Source organism: Cervus canadensis, chromosome 4 (assembly GCF_019320065.1).
Source record: "Cervus canadensis isolate Bull #8, Minnesota chromosome 4, ASM1932006v1, whole genome shotgun sequence".
NCBI classification, from domain to species: Eukaryota; Metazoa; Chordata; class Mammalia; order Artiodactyla; family Cervidae; genus Cervus; species Cervus canadensis.
Genome location: NC_057389.1, coordinates 103,729,371 through 103,745,250, shown reverse-complemented (window position 1 = coordinate 103,745,250; position 15,880 = coordinate 103,729,371). Strand labels below are relative to the sequence as shown.

At 52.3% G+C, this 15,880-nt stretch overlaps 1 protein-coding gene across 2 annotated transcripts; it reads right to left on the bottom strand.

The window, feature by feature from the left end:
• Nucleotides 1–587: 587 nt before the first annotated feature.
• On the bottom strand, nt 588–14,836 carry SLC5A5 (solute carrier family 5 member 5). 2 transcript variants are annotated; one of them, XM_043467320.1, is made up of 15 exons: nt 13,537–14,493; nt 12,610–12,675; nt 12,212–12,263; nt 11,960–12,027; nt 10,914–11,068; nt 10,384–10,524; nt 10,181–10,310; nt 9,335–9,423; nt 8,514–8,626; nt 8,369–8,439; nt 7,858–7,944; nt 7,584–7,777; nt 2,878–3,002; nt 1,995–2,110; nt 588–900 (listed from the first exon to the last, which is right to left on the bottom strand). In XM_043467320.1, exons 1-15 carry the CDS (start codon nt 13,891–13,893, stop codon nt 736–738), a joined length of 1,929 nt encoding a protein of 642 aa, XP_043323255.1. In that variant the 5' UTR covers nt 13,894–14,493; the 3' UTR covers nt 588–735. The 2 variants fall into 2 exon arrangements, with proteins under 2 accessions (XP_043323255.1, XP_043323256.1); XM_043467321.1 differs by lacking the exons at nt 588–900; nt 1,995–2,110; nt 2,878–3,002 and adding an exon at nt 7,084–7,140 and having other exon boundaries at nt 13,537–14,836.
• Nucleotides 14,837–15,880: the final 1,044 nt, after the last annotated feature.

Here is a 15,880-nt window from a genome sequence, read left to right as displayed (position 1 = left end):
AACCTCAGCATCATGCAGCACCTAGGCTTGTCCCTTCCCTGACTGGAGTTGCTGAGCCTCAGTTTCTTCCTCTGTAAATTTGGTCCATGGTCCTTAATGGATGAGATGGATAAAAGTGTCCAAGCACAGGAGGAAGGCTGACAACCTTATTTCTCATTTCTCCTGTCTTTCTGCTCCCAAGATCAGAGGCCAAAGGGAGGAAAACAGGGAGGAGATGAAGGAGGGAGAGTTGGTCTCCAACTCTCAATGAATCTCTGTTTTGTTCTGTGAACTTGGCCGAGTCAATGACCATTTGCAGGCCTCAGTTGCCCTACTTGTGAAGTGGGTTACAGGGATTTGGGCCTGAGGACCTCCAAAATCAATGCTAAGGTTCAGATACCTCCCAGGGAAGACCTGGGGTCTTTCTCAGACTCCAATGTTGGGCTTGGGGGTTTTCTATATTGTCCAGAGGGGACTCCAACCTCTTTCTCTTATAGGTAGAGAAAACTCTGGCTGTGTTTTGGGAGAATGGGCAGGGGTATAGCATCTAAGACTTGGGGCTGGCTGGAAGCAGGAGGCAGGATAAAATGATCTTCTGGAGGCAGGGCTTCACCTCTTCCCATAGGGCGGGGTTGTGCAGCTCCAGGTTTATTTGCATATGATGTGACCTAACCAATCAGAGCCCAAGGCCATTGGCCCGTGGCCTAGGATGGGCCCCCCTGAGGTCCCATCCCAGGTGGTCAGCCCCCAGCTGGTTCAGAGGTCTGTCTCCTGCAGGTCAAGACCTTTGTTGTGTTCACTGCCGGGTGTCCTGGAACAAGCTCCATTCACCTCCTTCTGACCCAGGTAGAGCAGATGGTCCTCATCAGTGGGCAGAAAGTCAGGATGCCTCTTGGCTCCAGGGGGCAACTCCTCAGCACCCTGGGGGGAGGGGAGAAGAAAGCCCCTGTCAGAGACCTCACTTGTGCTGTGTCAGCTCAGATAGTCTCCAGATGGGGACAGAAGATCTGGGAGGACAGAGCCTGGGAAGAGTGGCACAATATCACCTTGGCAAGTCCTGTCCTTTCTGCCTCCAAAACTTCCATCCACTTCTCTCTCCCATGGCCATGTCACCTATGGTCCACCCCATCCATGCATCCATGGATGCCTGCCCCTCTCCTCTCTCTGACTCTACCTGTTCTTCAAGAAAATAAATTATTTCCCCACAGCAGCGGGAGGAAGCTTTAAAACACTTCAGATCCCAAATCCCTGCTCTCACCATTGCATCTGTTCTGACCTCAGGGCCTTTGCATCTGCTGTGCCCTCCACCAAGAATGCCCTTCCCTCAGATCTCCCAGTAGTTGTCTCCTTCTCATTCTGGACATTAATAATGTCACCTCATCCATCACCATATCCTGCTTTATTTTCTTCCTAATACTCACCCCCTGCTTAGATCCTATTCCTTTCTTGGTTTAGCTTTCTTCTGCTCCTGCCAGAGCATGTCTGGGTACACAGCAAGTGCTTAATAAATAATGGAATGAAACAGGGAATCCAAAGCAGGAGCAGACCTGGATCAGATCCCCCAGGGACCGTGTTTCCCAAACTCGGGGCATTCCCATAGCAACCACACGGCTCTGGTCAATGTTGATCTACCCCCTGTCATGTTTCTTATGTAAGCTTTTTTCTAAGTTGACTCACTTTTGAATTAAGCAATTTTATTTTGGGGAGAGACTTTATATCAATAACTGAAAGGCAAGCCAGTTTCACTTGCCACAGATTGGAGGTAATTGTAAAAACAGATACAATGAAAATGAACAGTATGAAAGTCTGCTCAGTCCTTGTTAAAGTGAGTAATAGAAAGTGTTGAAGATGCACTAGCTCCCAGCTGAGCCTTCCCACTGGCAGTAAGGCGAAGTTGAGAAAGACGAAGACGGTGACTCACCATGTCACTTCCCTGAGTTAAGACCACAAACAGAGCACCTGAAGCCACTTCACTGCCCCTCCCCCTGCTCTGGGATCCCAGCCCTGAGACTGACCTTCATCAAACTGTCATCCAGGGCGGCCACCTCTTCCTTGGGGGCCACTGATGCTGTCTGCCGCATGAGGTCCCACCAGAGCAGACCGGGACCCAGGGCACCGCGCTTGGTGGGGCCTGAGGGGGCAGAGAGAAAATGGGGCTATTTAGTGAGGGTGGCGGGAGAACTGGAGACCAAGCGCTGGGGAAGAAAAGAGAGATCTCTGATGGCTTCCAAACCCAGATCTGACAGTGACCCAGTGGGGACACTGGCAAGTCTCTGCCCCTCTCTGGGCCTCACTTTCTCATCTACACAGTGAGAGGTTGTAATAGACAACAGTGGGTGGCCAGGAGTGTCCAGCATATGGCTCCATTTGCTGCTGTGTCCCCAGTGTCTAGAATATCGGCCAACTTGGGGAAGGACTCAGTACAGCCCTGGTGAATGGGAAGTCTGAGACTCAGGAAGAGGGAATAGGTACTCTTATCACTATTGATTTCTTTTAATCTCTTTCCACTTCAGGATTCAGAACTCCCAGACGGGTGCGGAGTTGCCAAGACTTCGGGGAAAAGCTATTTCAGCACCAAGGACAGCGTCTTGTGCCGCCTCCGCCCTCCCCTCCTTCCCCTCGCCCCTCTCCCGCCATCCTCCAGCAAAGGCATTATCTTTGGGGTTGAACAGGGAATAGAGAGGTGGAGAGGAGATGCCTCAGTTCCTGCCTTTGCAAAACAGGACAAGTCCCACAAGGTGGAAGGTGTCCTGAAAGCGATGCAGCAACAAGGGTGCAGATGTGGCTAGTATACAGTGGCCGCTCGACTGACAGAAGGGCCCTCCTTCCCCTCCCTGTGGGTCCTAGAGGCAGAAGGTGGACAAGGTGACCTCTAAGGATGTCATATGTCCTCCTCACCCGTCAGGCAGCTGACAAGGGCTCCACATAGCACAGTGCACAGTGTGCCCAAGGCACCATAATAGAGATAGGAAATGGCGTAGAAGTTGTCAGCTAAGGTCTGCTGATCAGGGTCCATTTCCAGGCTAAGAGAGAGATAGAGATGAGCATGAGTCTAAAATCCATTCCATTTGCTTCCTCCTGTCTACACTCTCACAACCCAGCCCAGTCCTTCGTGATTGCTTGTATGGGTGTATGCCAGTTTGCCTTCCTTCTTGTTATCCCACCAACACCTTCAGGCATTGTCTACACACAAGCAGAGGAATATCACTAAAATGTAACTCAGGGCTTCCTAGGTGGCGCAGTGAAGAATCTGCCTGCCAGTGCAGGAGGTGCAAAAGACATGGGTTTCATCCCTAGGTCAGGAAGATCCCCTGGAGGAGAAAATGGCAGCCCACTCCAGTATTCCTGCCTGGAAAATTCCATGGCACACTACAGTCCGCTACAGTTGCAAAAAGTCAGACATGACTGAACACATACAAATAAAATGTAACTCAGGTTGCCTCTTGTTTCTTCTTATCACCCTCAGAATCAAACCAAATTAAGCTCTAAGAAGAAAACAGGCAAGAATCTTTATGACCACGGGTTTCGCAACACTTTCTTAGATATGACACCAAAAGCTCAAGCAACCAAAGAAAACGGAGGTAATTCCCTGACAGTCCAGTGGTTAGGATTCCATGCTTTAACTACTGAGGGCCTGTGTCCAACCCCTAGTCAGGGAACTAAGATCCCGCAAGCAGCACAGCATGGCCAAACAAAACAAACATACAGGGCTTCCCTGATGGCTCAGTGGTAAAGAACCCACCTCCCAATGCAGGAGACGCAGGTTTGATCCCTGGGTCAGGAAGATCCCCTGGAGCAGGAAATGGAAACCCACTCCAGTAAAAAAGAAAAAATAAAAGGATAAATTGAACTTTATCCAAATGGAAAACTTTTGTGTATCAAAGGATACTGTCAACAGAATGAAAAGAAAACCCACAGAATGGAAGAAGATATTTGCAAATCACACATCTGATAAAGATCTAACATCAAGAATAAAGATATAAAGAACACATAAATTAGAACTCAATATGAAAAGACAAATGACCCGATTTAAAAATGAGCAAGGGATTTGAGAAGACATTTGTTCAAAGAAGATATAAGTATGGCCAATAAGCACATGAAAAGACTGTCGATATCATTAGTCATTAGGGAAATGCAAATCAAAACCACAATGAGTATTATTTCATACCCAGTACAATGGTTAGAATTCAGAAAAAAGAAGGAGATAATAATAAGTATTGGCAAGGATGTGGAGAAGTTGGAGTCTTTATACATTCCTGGTAGGAATGTAAAATGATGCAGTGGCTATGCAAAATAATCTGGTGGTTTCTTAAAAGCTAAATGTAGAATTACCATATGACCCAGCAATTCTACTCCTAGGTATATACCAAGAAAAAAGAAAATGTATGTCCACACCAGCACTTGGACACAAATGTTCATAGCAGCACTAGTCACAATCACCAAAAAGTAGCAACTACCCAAATGTCCATCAGTTGATGAAGGATCAACAAAATTGGTCCATCCATTCAGTGAAATACTCTGAGGTCATAAAAGGAATGAAGCACCGAGACACACTACAGTGTGGACAAACCTTAAAAACATCGTTCTGTTAAAAGCATTCTCCCTGGCTTGCCGTATGGGGACTTGCATGTGGCTTGGAATGGTTACAGACTCCAAATTGCAATTATTTGCTGATCCCAAATAAATATATTTGCTGGGGAAATAACTGATGGTCTACTTGTTTAAGGTCACCGTTACAAAATAGTGCCCCTTCTGCCCAGGTGAATTTTAAAATGATGCCCCTGTTAAGGTGCCTTCCATTCTAGGGTTGCAAGTCTTAACACGGGGTGCACAAGTTGCATTTTAGCACCCATTTAATCCCTTATCTGGAAACACAGGTGCAATGTGTAAACTGAACAGTAATATACACCATCACTACTCCCAATATTATCACTATCTCTAACAGATAGACCATACTCTCCTAGTAACTACCATTTACTACTTATAGTTCAGCTTCCTTCTTTATTAGTAACTTCTTAATCTTGTGATTTAGTCTATATAGCTAAATCACTGAAAATTTAATCTTCTCTATTTATTCCTTTTTGGGAAATAGTCATATTCTTAAAACATCCGTCTTTCTAAAGGCAATTTGCACACTGCATAAGAAGGCATATTTTATATTAACCTTTCTGAAACTGTGCAGAAAGTTCAAGTATGGTTGTAATCAATAATAAGTTGTTTTTTAGCACAGACATAGAGGAAAACATACTTAATGTCTCTTGAAAATAGAAGAATTTGTTCTTTTCTTAAAGACTTGTTCTTAAGAATTCAAGAAGCAGATTTCTTTGCTCAGCAATTTAGAGATGTTACGGGATGTGAATTACTACTGTTGGTCACTCTTAAACATTCTTATTAGTTGCACAGATCACCAAATTTAGTAGGATGCCAACCTGAATGAAGTAAAAGATGTGAGGAATTCTTTAGCATGGTTTCAATATTTTAGCCTTTATAATAGGTAACTCAGTCTTTAACTGTACAGAAATCTAGGGCAACACCATTGGTAGCTCTACTTCTGACTGACTATATTGTATCTGAAATTTTATTTTCTTCAAGATGCAGCACTCTCAGATATTCTCCTGGAGAGTGGCTAGATTGACTTCAAGTTTGTTTATGAAGTCAACCATTAAATTGTTGGAAATATTTTTGGCTGTTTGACATGGGAAAAATGCTTTCTAGGGATGAAAACGAGCTTTAGATGGAGAGAGAGGTCATACTTATTGGCTTCAAGTATTTACAGGGTGGTTTACATATAGAATGAAGAACTGCACTGTGTCAATTAAGAAGGCAAAGTTTGGGTTGATGAGTACAAGTTATAAGACATCCGAATTTAATTATTTTAATGCTTAAGAGATGTCAAAATGGAGTAGACTGTCTTCTTAAGGAGTGATTTACCCATCACTAGAAATGTCTAAGTAGAATCTGGAGGAATATATATGTCAGTGATATGTGAAAAGATTTCTTTGTTGGCTTAAAAATTGATGCGGTTTTGTTTAAAGTGTCTTTCTAGTCCAAAGCTCTATACCAAAATTGACCCAGTGGATTTTGTCCATAGGATTAGTACTTTTTGGAATAAGATATAATTATCAACAAGCATTTTGGAGTGACTATTGTATATCAAACACTGAGAGGGTAACAGACAGGAAGGTCAGAGGTCTCCAAATGGAGGAAATAAGCTGCAAGTGTCAGACATTTTTATCTCTCTTAAGCGGCAGGAGGAAACAAACTAGCGATATTTTTCCTTCTCTGTACAAATTTAAAAGGAGGTTTCTCTTAAAATACCGTGTTGCCATGACACCTGGTTTCACCTGAAGCTAACTATTCTCAAACCTTGAGTTAACCAATGCATTTTTCTTATGGAAATGTTTGTCTTAAGCTATGTTAATGTGTTATGCATTTACCCCAGACTCTGTCTTCAAGTGGATTCTGCCAAATGGCTCAGAGCCTACTTCACAAACCAGTATGTTATACTCAGATATTGTTCCCCTAATCTATGTAAACAAAACTATTTGTATGGTAATCTGCCCTTCTACAAGATTCAAGTCAGTTGTTTCATGGCCTGGGATGAATCATCTGGTGCCAGGATTAACACAAAATGCAATTTATGGGTGAGGGGCCTGGTGGCATTCTGAGTTTTAAGACATTCCTTTCTTTTCATTAACAGACTGCTAGTGACTATATAACACCCAGCTGAAGACTAACAGAGGGGTACCCTTTCTGCCCCCTTCTGATGCCTGTGTCAGAAGCTTTCTCTGTCTCCTTTATACTTTAATAAAACTTTATTACACACACACACACACACAAAACATCATTCTGAGTGAAGGCAGCTGGACCCAACAGGTCATGTTGCACAATTCCATTTATACGAAATGTCCTGAGCAGGCAAGTCCATAGCAACAGAAAGTAGATTAGAGGTTGCCTGGGGCTGGAAGTGAAAGTCGCTCAGTTCTGTCCAACCATTTGTGACCCCATGGATTATACAGTCCATGGAATTCTCCAGGCCAGAATACTGGAGTGGGCAGCCATTCCCTTCTCCAGGGGATCTTCCCAACCCAGGGATGGAACCCATGTCTTCCGCACTGCAGGTGGATTCTTTACCAGCTGAGCCACCGGGGAAGCCAGGGGCTAGCGGGAGGTGGAAACGGGCGGTGACTGTTAAATTGTACAGGGTTTGGGGCTTTTGTCTTTTTTGTTTTTGAGGTAATGAAAATGTTCTTGAGATAGTGGTGATGATTGGATAACCTGGTGAATATACTAAAAACCGCTGTTAAATGGCTAATTTTATGGCCTGTAAGTGATATCACAGTTTAAAAAGAATCCGATTTCTCTGGTTGAACCTCATCTCACGTATCCTTTCTTCTGCCATTAAATCCGCTCTAACCTCACCACAGTTGGCATGCACTACCTGAACCCTGGCCTCAGAGAGTTTGCACTTTCTCCTCTGCGGGGAATGCCCTACTCCCTGCTCCCCAAGCCCCGCCCGCACCTTCTCCTTCCCAGTAGGGACTCAGCTTCAGGATCTCTCCAACCACACACTCTCTGGCCATGCTTCCCGGCTCAGAGCTTACCTGGAGACCCTGCCCGAGGCGTTGGCGGTGAGAAGAGGGTCCAGGAGACCAGAGGCGTTGGCTGAGGGCACAGCACAGCCGGCAGCTGATGACGGAAGGACCCCCATGGACTGCGCGCTAGGCGGGTACAGAGTGGCGCCCACGGCCACCCACAGCGACAGCGCCAAGCCCACTGCCAGCCCCGACAGGACTCCCTGGGGAGGGACCCAGTGTCAGCGGGGGTCGGTGTTGACCCCTCGCACTCCTAGTCCCTCGTCGGTGTATTAATACTCACCGGTGTGTTGCTGGTGGGGACGAACATCCCCAGGATGAAGGCTCCGAGGAGGGGGCCGCTGATGACCCCCATGACAGTGAAGGAGCCCTGGGAGAGTGGGTGGGAGTGGGACTGAAGGCAGAGTCATCCCACCTTTCTTAGCCTCAGTTTACCCGCTGGGAAAGGAAGACCTGGGGAACTCCACTGGGGGTCTTGAGACTCCTCTACGCCTCAGTTTCTCTAAAGGGGAAGGGATGCCCTATTCTCAGCTCTCTCCCAGAGATGCAGATTCTCTCTCTTGACAAATCTGGTTCCATGACCATGACCATGCCAGGAGGAGGCCCTTCTTGCCCCCAGGTCACTACTCCCACCTCCCAGCATCCCTGTCTCAGGCCAGGCTGCGGCCATCCTGCTGGTGGAGTGTCAGAACTCAGTTCTGCCATCGACACGCACAGCCTTCTCTGAGCCTCAAAGTGGATGAGGCCTCACCTCTTGGGAAGATTGGAGGCGGTGGGGGAGGGGGGGTACCTACCTGGAGGACACCGCCCCCCAGCAGAGACGACAGAGCCGCCACGGTGAGACAAGCTGAGCCGTAGATGAGCGCTGTAGCGGGTGGGGATGGCTCTGTCAGTGGGGAGAGGCTTCCCTGCCCCCCCACCCAGGTTCCCCCAACTCACAGAGCCCCTTGGAGATGATGACCAGTCTCCGAGGGGCCAGGCTCGGCAGCCGAGGTTTGATGAGGTCCTCTACAGTGACGGCAGCCATGGCATTGATGCTGGTGGATGCGGTGCTGGGAGAGGGGAGTACAAAGGAGGTGGGCATCCTCAGGCCACTTCAAGGGACTGGCCACCTCTTGCCCCCAGGGCTTACCTGCTGGAGGAGGCCCCCAGCTACCCACACCAACTGGCCTGCCAGGACCCAACCCAAGCCAAGGGCAGAGGCCTGGGCAGCAGAATCCCTCAAGAGTAGAGGAGAGGTCCACCTCCCCACTCTCCCCACAGACCTGAGAACCCTCACGGGAGCAAGGACACCCATGACTGAGAACATTAATGACACAAGGCCTCATTACAAAGCAGTGATGGGGTGCAGAGAACAGCCACATAGACTCTGGTCACAGCAGGAGCAGCGATGCGACCAGAAGTCAGGGGAGATCTGAAACTGCCAGAGCGTGAGGCCCCCGAGGGCAGGAGTGGGGGACCGCTTGGTCACAGCTGTGCCCCAATATTTAGAACAGCAGTACCTGCCCCATAGGCGCTCAACAAACATTTGTTTGAGGGAGGGAGGGAGGACAGAAAGAAGAAAGGGAAAGGAATCGAGTGTAACCCTGCTGGGTAATAAGGGGTAAAGATCCCAGATCTGGGGTCCTTGTGCTCAGGGTATGCCTTCCACAGGACCCCACTTACTAGGGGCTGAGCAGTAAATGCTGGACGTGCTCAGAACATTATGACGAGGCCCCAGGGGCTCAGATGTGGCCAAGTGAGAAAGCAGGGTCACTCACCTGAGGGTCCCACTGTAGGCACAGGCCAGAAAGAGCCCGGGGACTCCAGGCAGGTCCTCAAAGATGTCCAGCACCAGCAGGGGCATGTACTGAAGGGGGTCAGGGGTCAACCTCCAGGACAGCAAGGCCCCGAGGGTGAGGCCTCTATCTGTCCTCACACTGCACATTCCCAACACCCAGTACCGACCAGACTGAGTGGGCACTCAGTGCGTGCTTCTTGACTGACTCTGTGATCCTGGGTCATTCCCACTTTACTGATGAAGCCGGTGAGGCCAAAGAGGGTCACTCCTTGCTTGAGGTTACAGAGGCAGTCTGGGATCCGACCCCATGGACTCTGAACCCCATGGCCAGAGCTCCCCCCAGGGTGAGCACGTCTGGGTCCTGGCCTTGGTGCTACCCCTGTCTTGCCTGTGGACCTCAGGCGATTGCTTCACTTCTGATCTCCTGCCTCAGTTTCTCATCTGTAAATCAAGGGCCAGGGCAGTCTTGGCCTCATCACATGTTGAAAGGGGCGTGTTCATGTTCATGAAGGGGCGTGAGGCACAGTGCAGGTACTTGGGACGTGAGAGCTGGTCGTTATTGGCAGTGTCATCATTTCATGCTGGACTGTGGTCCCATGGCCTCCTTGATATCCCTCAGGGAGTCTGAAATGCCCCTCCCCTCCCCATAACATTGCATCACCTCCCAGATCCTCCTCTGTGTTGAGTTCTTTCCTGCCTCTGGACATTTGCACAGGCTATCTCTCCACTAGGAATACTTTTCCACCCTCACTCCCAGTGACTCACTCAGAGGTTCTCAGTGGGGGTGGGTGGATAGGAGTGGCCTAGGAGCCTGGACCAGACTCACCTGGTCTGGGGCAGAGATACGCCCCGCCAGGAGAGGGTCACAGTCAAGGTAGAACGTGAACATGACGACGCCACAGGCAGCAGCGCTGGACACGATCAGGAACAGGCCCAGCTGGTTGACGAGCACAGCCCTGGAGGGGAGAGGTGGTCTCGGGGTGGAGGAAGGGGGCAGCACATCCCAGAGGCACCCTGCCAAATACTCACAGCTTGGCTTGCCTCTCTGTGCGACAGGCCACGTAGCGCTGCACCTGGGCTTGGTTCACCCCGTACATGGAGAGCCACACCAACGTGCCGCCCACGACAAAAGTCCAGAACGTGTAGCGGCTCCTCGGGTCCAGGTCAAAGCTGGATGAGGACGGGGACAGTCAGCCATGTGGGAATGCTACACTGACTTCTCCCCTCCAGGTTGCCCCAGATGCCTATTCTGGACCTGATGGGTCTTAAAGGGACATTTGGGGCTAGATTTTGAAGTGTGAATAGGAGTTTGCCAGATTAAAAGTTCATGGGTTTATTGAGTCATCCACATGTATTCAAAAAACATTTTTTTCTGTGCCTAACTGGGATCACAGAGAGCCTTCAGTCCCCAGAGAGGGGAAGCCAGGGTTTTGTCTAGGTTTTCTGTCTGGGGAGGGGAGCAGGAAGGGCTTCCAGGGAGGCGGCATTGGCTGGCTTCTCCCAGGGCAGAGGTGCCAGCTCCATCATTTGGCCATATCTCCCTCTACATTTTCACGTACTCCATCAGGTTGATCCGGGAGTGGTTCTTGGCAAGCTCGAGTACTTGCCCAGGTCCACCCACAAGCACAGCTCCACGAGCCAGGACAACCCAGAAACCACTCAGCATCACTAGGACCTGAAATACGTCCGTCCAGATCACAGCCTTCATGCCGCCCTGCAAGGTGCAACAGAGAGGGAGAGAGGATGTCAGATAGGGATCTGTCTGCGGCCTGTAGGACAGAGCAGAGGTGGGAGGGCGGAGGAGTCAGGTGGGGGACCTGGCGGGGATTTGGCCTGGCCTCCAGTAGTGGCTGGGACCAATGGTCTTCTCTGCCTCAGTTTCCTCATCTGTAAAATGGGGTTAATAATAGTACCTTCTTCAGGGTATCATTGCAAGGAATAAATTAATTAATACAAGAAAAATATTTGGAAGAGCATCTGGCACATACAAGTGTTCAGTGAGTGATGGCTGCCACTATTATTATCATTATTACTACTACTGGTATTATTAGCTGTTGTTTTTACCCATCCAGCCTTCACATCTTTGCCTTCCCTGGGCAGCTTCTCCTTCTTCCTTTGGAGAAGCCCCTTCCGCAGTTCCAGGTCATTCAGGTGAGGCTAACCCTGCCCCCAACTCCAGGAATAGCCAACAGAACATCCTAGCTCCCCACACCTCTGCGAATGGCTCATCCTTCACCGAACATCAGTGCCAGCCAGACAGAACCCTCCTGGGACTTCAGGCAGTCCATCCTGAAACAGGAACTCACTTTCTGCTAGAATGCAGCCCAAAGGGACGGAAGCCCAGAGCCAACGAGGTTCTTAACAGATGGGACAGAACACAGAGGGCTCTCCTGCAGCCCCTGGATCCAGCCGTGCCCTATCCCTGGGCTTTCAGCAATAAGCCTTTCAAGTCACTTTTCATAATAAAGATGAGGAAATAGGCCCAGTGGGGACACAGTCTTCCTCTGGAGAAAGGGAAGGTAGGGAAGTGAAGGGGCCTGCTCGGGGTCTCTCCCACTCAGTGGGCATGCAGCCCCACGTGGGGTGGGGGTAGAGGGACATTCACCACAGTGGTGTAGAAGGTGCAGATGATTCCGGTAGACAGGAGCGACGCCCAGATGTCCAGCCCTGTCACTGCAAGGAGACCCTCCTGTTAGGTCAATTTGCAGGCCGAAAGCTTGGCTTTCACTGTCCTGGGGCCTTGCGGGGAATGAAGTAGGATTCTTCTCTCCTAGAACTGTCCCTCCCCTCACCCCGGCCAGCCTCTAAGCCTTGGCTCCTTCCCGCCACCATCCTCCCCACCCCCGCCCATTCAAACCTTGGTTCAGGATGAGCGCGGGGGCGTAGATCACTATGCCGGTGTAGAGCATCTGCAGATAGAGGGTAAGGGCAGGGAGGCTGGGGGCACCTGTGCGAAGAGGGTATTGAGAAGGAGCTAGGGGGAGGAGGACAGCTGGGGTATTTGACTGAGGGCAGATGGGCCGGGCCATGCGGGATCGGGGTGGGGTCAGGCCGGAGGTCTGCGGGGGGCCGGCGACCCAGACTTGCAAATAGAGCCTCCTGGGGCGGGGCCAGAAGGATTGTGGGCGGGGCCTGGACAAGGCTGTGCAGAGTGGGAGTGGGGTCGTGAGGATGGGGGCGGGGTTGTGGGCGTGACCGTCCGATATTTGACGCGAGCTGGACCCTGGGCGCGAGCACGGGGCCGAGGCCACTCACTGTAGCCACGAGGTACTGCAGAGTCCCGCAGAGCCGCACAGCGCGGCTGAAGCGCATCTCCAGGTACTACAAGGAGGAGCCGAGGGCTCGTGGTCACCTGGAGAGTCCCCATTCAGGGGCCGAGGCTTCTGGGTCCTTCACCCGCCCTCTTGGCTTCTGCCCGCCCACCGGAGGCCAACTCCACACTCTTGCCCACGGAGGAGGGGGACGGAGGGCTCCCGCCAAGCACCCTTTCCAATCTATCTGCACACACTTGTGCACACGCACCATCCCCGCGCCTGTGCATACGGCGTGTGCCCATAGGACTGCACCATCAAGCGTGTACACAGTGGTCCCACACGCTCCCACTCATGTCTGATCGTTCCCCCGGGGCTGCCGCCGCTCTGAGTCAACTTTCGCAAGATGCAGACAGTGCCTGTGACTGGCTGCCTACTGTACGACCGGTCAAGATTTTAATCTTTGTGCTCCCTGCCCCGGAGCGAGGTCTTGTAATAACGCCAGTTTGACGTTTGGGAAACCCGAGCGGAGAGGCAACCCCGTGCGGAAGGTAGGAGGCGCGCTGCGGGGAAGCCTGATTTCGAATCCGGAGTCTGCCACCAGGGGATCACTCAGGTGGACGCAAACCCAGGCCTGGGGGGGCAGGGGTGTGCCTGTCCACAGGTGAGCGCGCCCCTGGCCGAGCCTGGCTCCGACCTGAGCGAGTTTCCACCAAAGAGAACCAGGACGCTGGCTCCTCTTCCTCCTTCCTGCCCCGGCCTCACTGCCTGCGGCTTCTTGCCAGAACCCTCCCCACCTGTCCAGCTCGGAGGCTCCCGCAGCCCGCCTGCGGCCCCCTGCACCACGGTTCAGAGCCTTAGGGCCTCCCCTGCCACGTCCCCGCGTTCCCAGTCAGGCAGGTCCTCAGCCCCCCGGGCCCCTGCGCAGTACCTCGTAGGTGCTGGTGAGGCCCAGGCGGTAGAAGACCGGCAGGAAGAGCAGGGCAGTGAGCAGAGAGTTGAGCAGCTGTCCCAGGCACATCCAGAGGAACTTGAGGCCATAGCGGTAGGCCTCGGCGGGCACCCCCAGCACCTGGACCGCCGACATGAAGCTGGCGGCCAGCGAGAGGCCCACCGGCAGGGCGGACAGGCGCCGACCCCCGGTGAAGAAGTCCTCGGCGCTGCGCTGCCCGCCTCGCGCTACCCCGACCCACAGCCCGATGCCGGTGGACACCAGCAGCATAAGGGCGAAGACCCCGTAGTCCCAGGCTCCGAACGTGGCCCGCTCCTTTGCCTCGACGGCGGCCATGAGGTGCGCGGGAGGGGACAGGCGCGTTCTCAGCCCCTTCCAGCCACCCGGCGTGTCTCGGCTGAGGGAAGTTGGCAGCGGCCGAGGAGGCAAGACAGCGCGCAGGTAGGATGCTCAGCGGCGGCAGCGACACCGCGCGCCTGTCCCCTGTGGTCCCCGGCGGCCCGGGGCTCCCTGGGCGAGAAATCTCTGGCTCCTCGCTGCAGGTCGTCTGCCCCCCTGTCACCCCTCTTCGTCTTCGCGTCTGTTTGTCCGTCCGCCTGGCCGCTCGCTCCGTCCAGGCGCCCGGTGCAAGCGGCAAGTCCCCCGCGCGGACGTCTGGCCGCCTCCTTGGGAGCTGTGCTCAGGGCTGACAGCAGGAGGGCGCGGTGGGGCCTAAGGGGGCAGCTCCCGGCGGCGGCGGCCCGCGGATTTATTGGGCTCCTGGTCAGCGAGACTCCGCCCCCAGAGCTGGGGCGGGCAGGACCCGCACCCTTTCCGCCCTGTACTCCGTCAGATGGGCCAGGACAGGACACTTAGGTGGCTGCCGGGGGGTGGGGGGGAGGCTCCCAAACGCCCCCTTCCTCCCTGCTTTGTGGGGTACTTTCCGCTGACCATAAGCTGTTAATGTCGCCCTTGGACAGGTGGGGAAACTGAGGTTCAAAGTTGGCCTGTCACTCAGCCAAGGCCACACAGCTGGGAGCGGAGGCCCAGCGCTGAGATCCCCGTTGTGCTTTTGTACCTGAGCTGTGGGGAGCTCACTCACCCACAGAACTGGGGTTTACTTTCAGGGTTGCAGGGTCCCGTAGGGAAATTCGCTCTGCTTCAACCCCTCCCTCACTGGGCACTTTGACCTTCTCCGTTTCTCTAGAGCCTAGCAGGAGGGCATCACCAAACCCGGCCCTCAGGCTACGAGGAGTGGAAGGCAACAGGTTCCTTCAAGTTCTGAATGCATCCATACTTGAGAAAGACTCGGTGTCTCTCTGGGCCTCAGATTCCCCATCTGTAAATGAGCATAAAATAGCCCTTGCCTCAGAGGAACAAACTGAACCTGTATAACACAAGCCTGGCACAGAACAAGTACCTCATTCATTCCTTTCTTCGTATATTCGTTGGTTCCTTCACCAAACATGCATCGAGAGTCTATGCTGTGCCAGACTTTAAGTGTAAAGTGGCGGTCATGGCAGAGGGGTTGTCTATGATCATGTTCCCAAAAATGGAGGGGCATGACTACCCGGGGAAGTGGTGTCTGGCATGTCCCACAAATGGCATCAGAGGTACCGAGGAAGGGGGAGTCGCTTGTCTCAGGTCATGCCCTCAAGAAACCCACACTTTGTCATCTGGAGGTTCTGACCGCTGGGTTTGAGTCCTAGCTGGAGTTCCAAAAGCTGGATTCCCTCCTCCATAAGCGGGAGGGATCTGGGAATCTGTCCTCCTCGGGCACTGGGACCCTCCTCGGCCTCTGCCGCCCCCTGGTGGCCTCCTCTGGTCACATCACCCAAGCTGGGTCCAGTGACCGCCAGGCAGCCTCACGTTTGACCCGGTACTGTCTTATTCTGTCTCCGTGCAGGGCTGCAGAGTCGACCCACTTCTCCCTGGAGATGGGATGCCGCGGCTCCACTCGGGCATCTACTGTTTGCTGGTATGCACCCTTCACTTTATGGCAGAAAGCGAAGAAGAACTAAAGTGCCTCCTGTTCAAGGCGGGAGGAGAAGGGGACGACAGAGGATGAGTTGGTTGGATGGCATCACTGACTTAATGGATATGAATTTGAGTAAACTCCGGGAGTTGATGATGGACAGGGAGGCCTGGTGTGCTGCAGTCCATGGGGTCGCAAAGAGTCGGACAAGACTGAGCGACTGAACTGAACTGATGCTCCCTTCACCTTTGCCAGAAGGGTGCAGAGGACACCGCGTTCCTCCTCCTTTCCCTTCTCTGCTGCATCCTCCTTGAAAACTTGTTGGGAAAGGGAAATGCAGGAAGATTCCCCGCAAAGCCAAGCAAGAAA

Excerpts from the sequence above, each read along its gene's own strand:
- SLC5A5 (XM_043467320.1), bottom strand. The coding sequence starts at position 13,893 with ATGGCCGCCGTCGAGGCAAAGGAGCGGGCCACGTTCGGAGCCTGGGAC. Across the intron at positions 10,525-10,913 it reads TCCCGGATCAACCTGATGGA|CTTTGACCTGGACCCGAGGA; the intron begins GTACGTGAAAAT and ends GTCCTCATCCAG. Across the intron at positions 9,424-10,180 it reads GTATCTCTGCCCCAGACCAG|TACATGCCCCTGCTGGTGCT; the intron begins GTGAGTCTGGTC and ends GACCCCCTTCAG.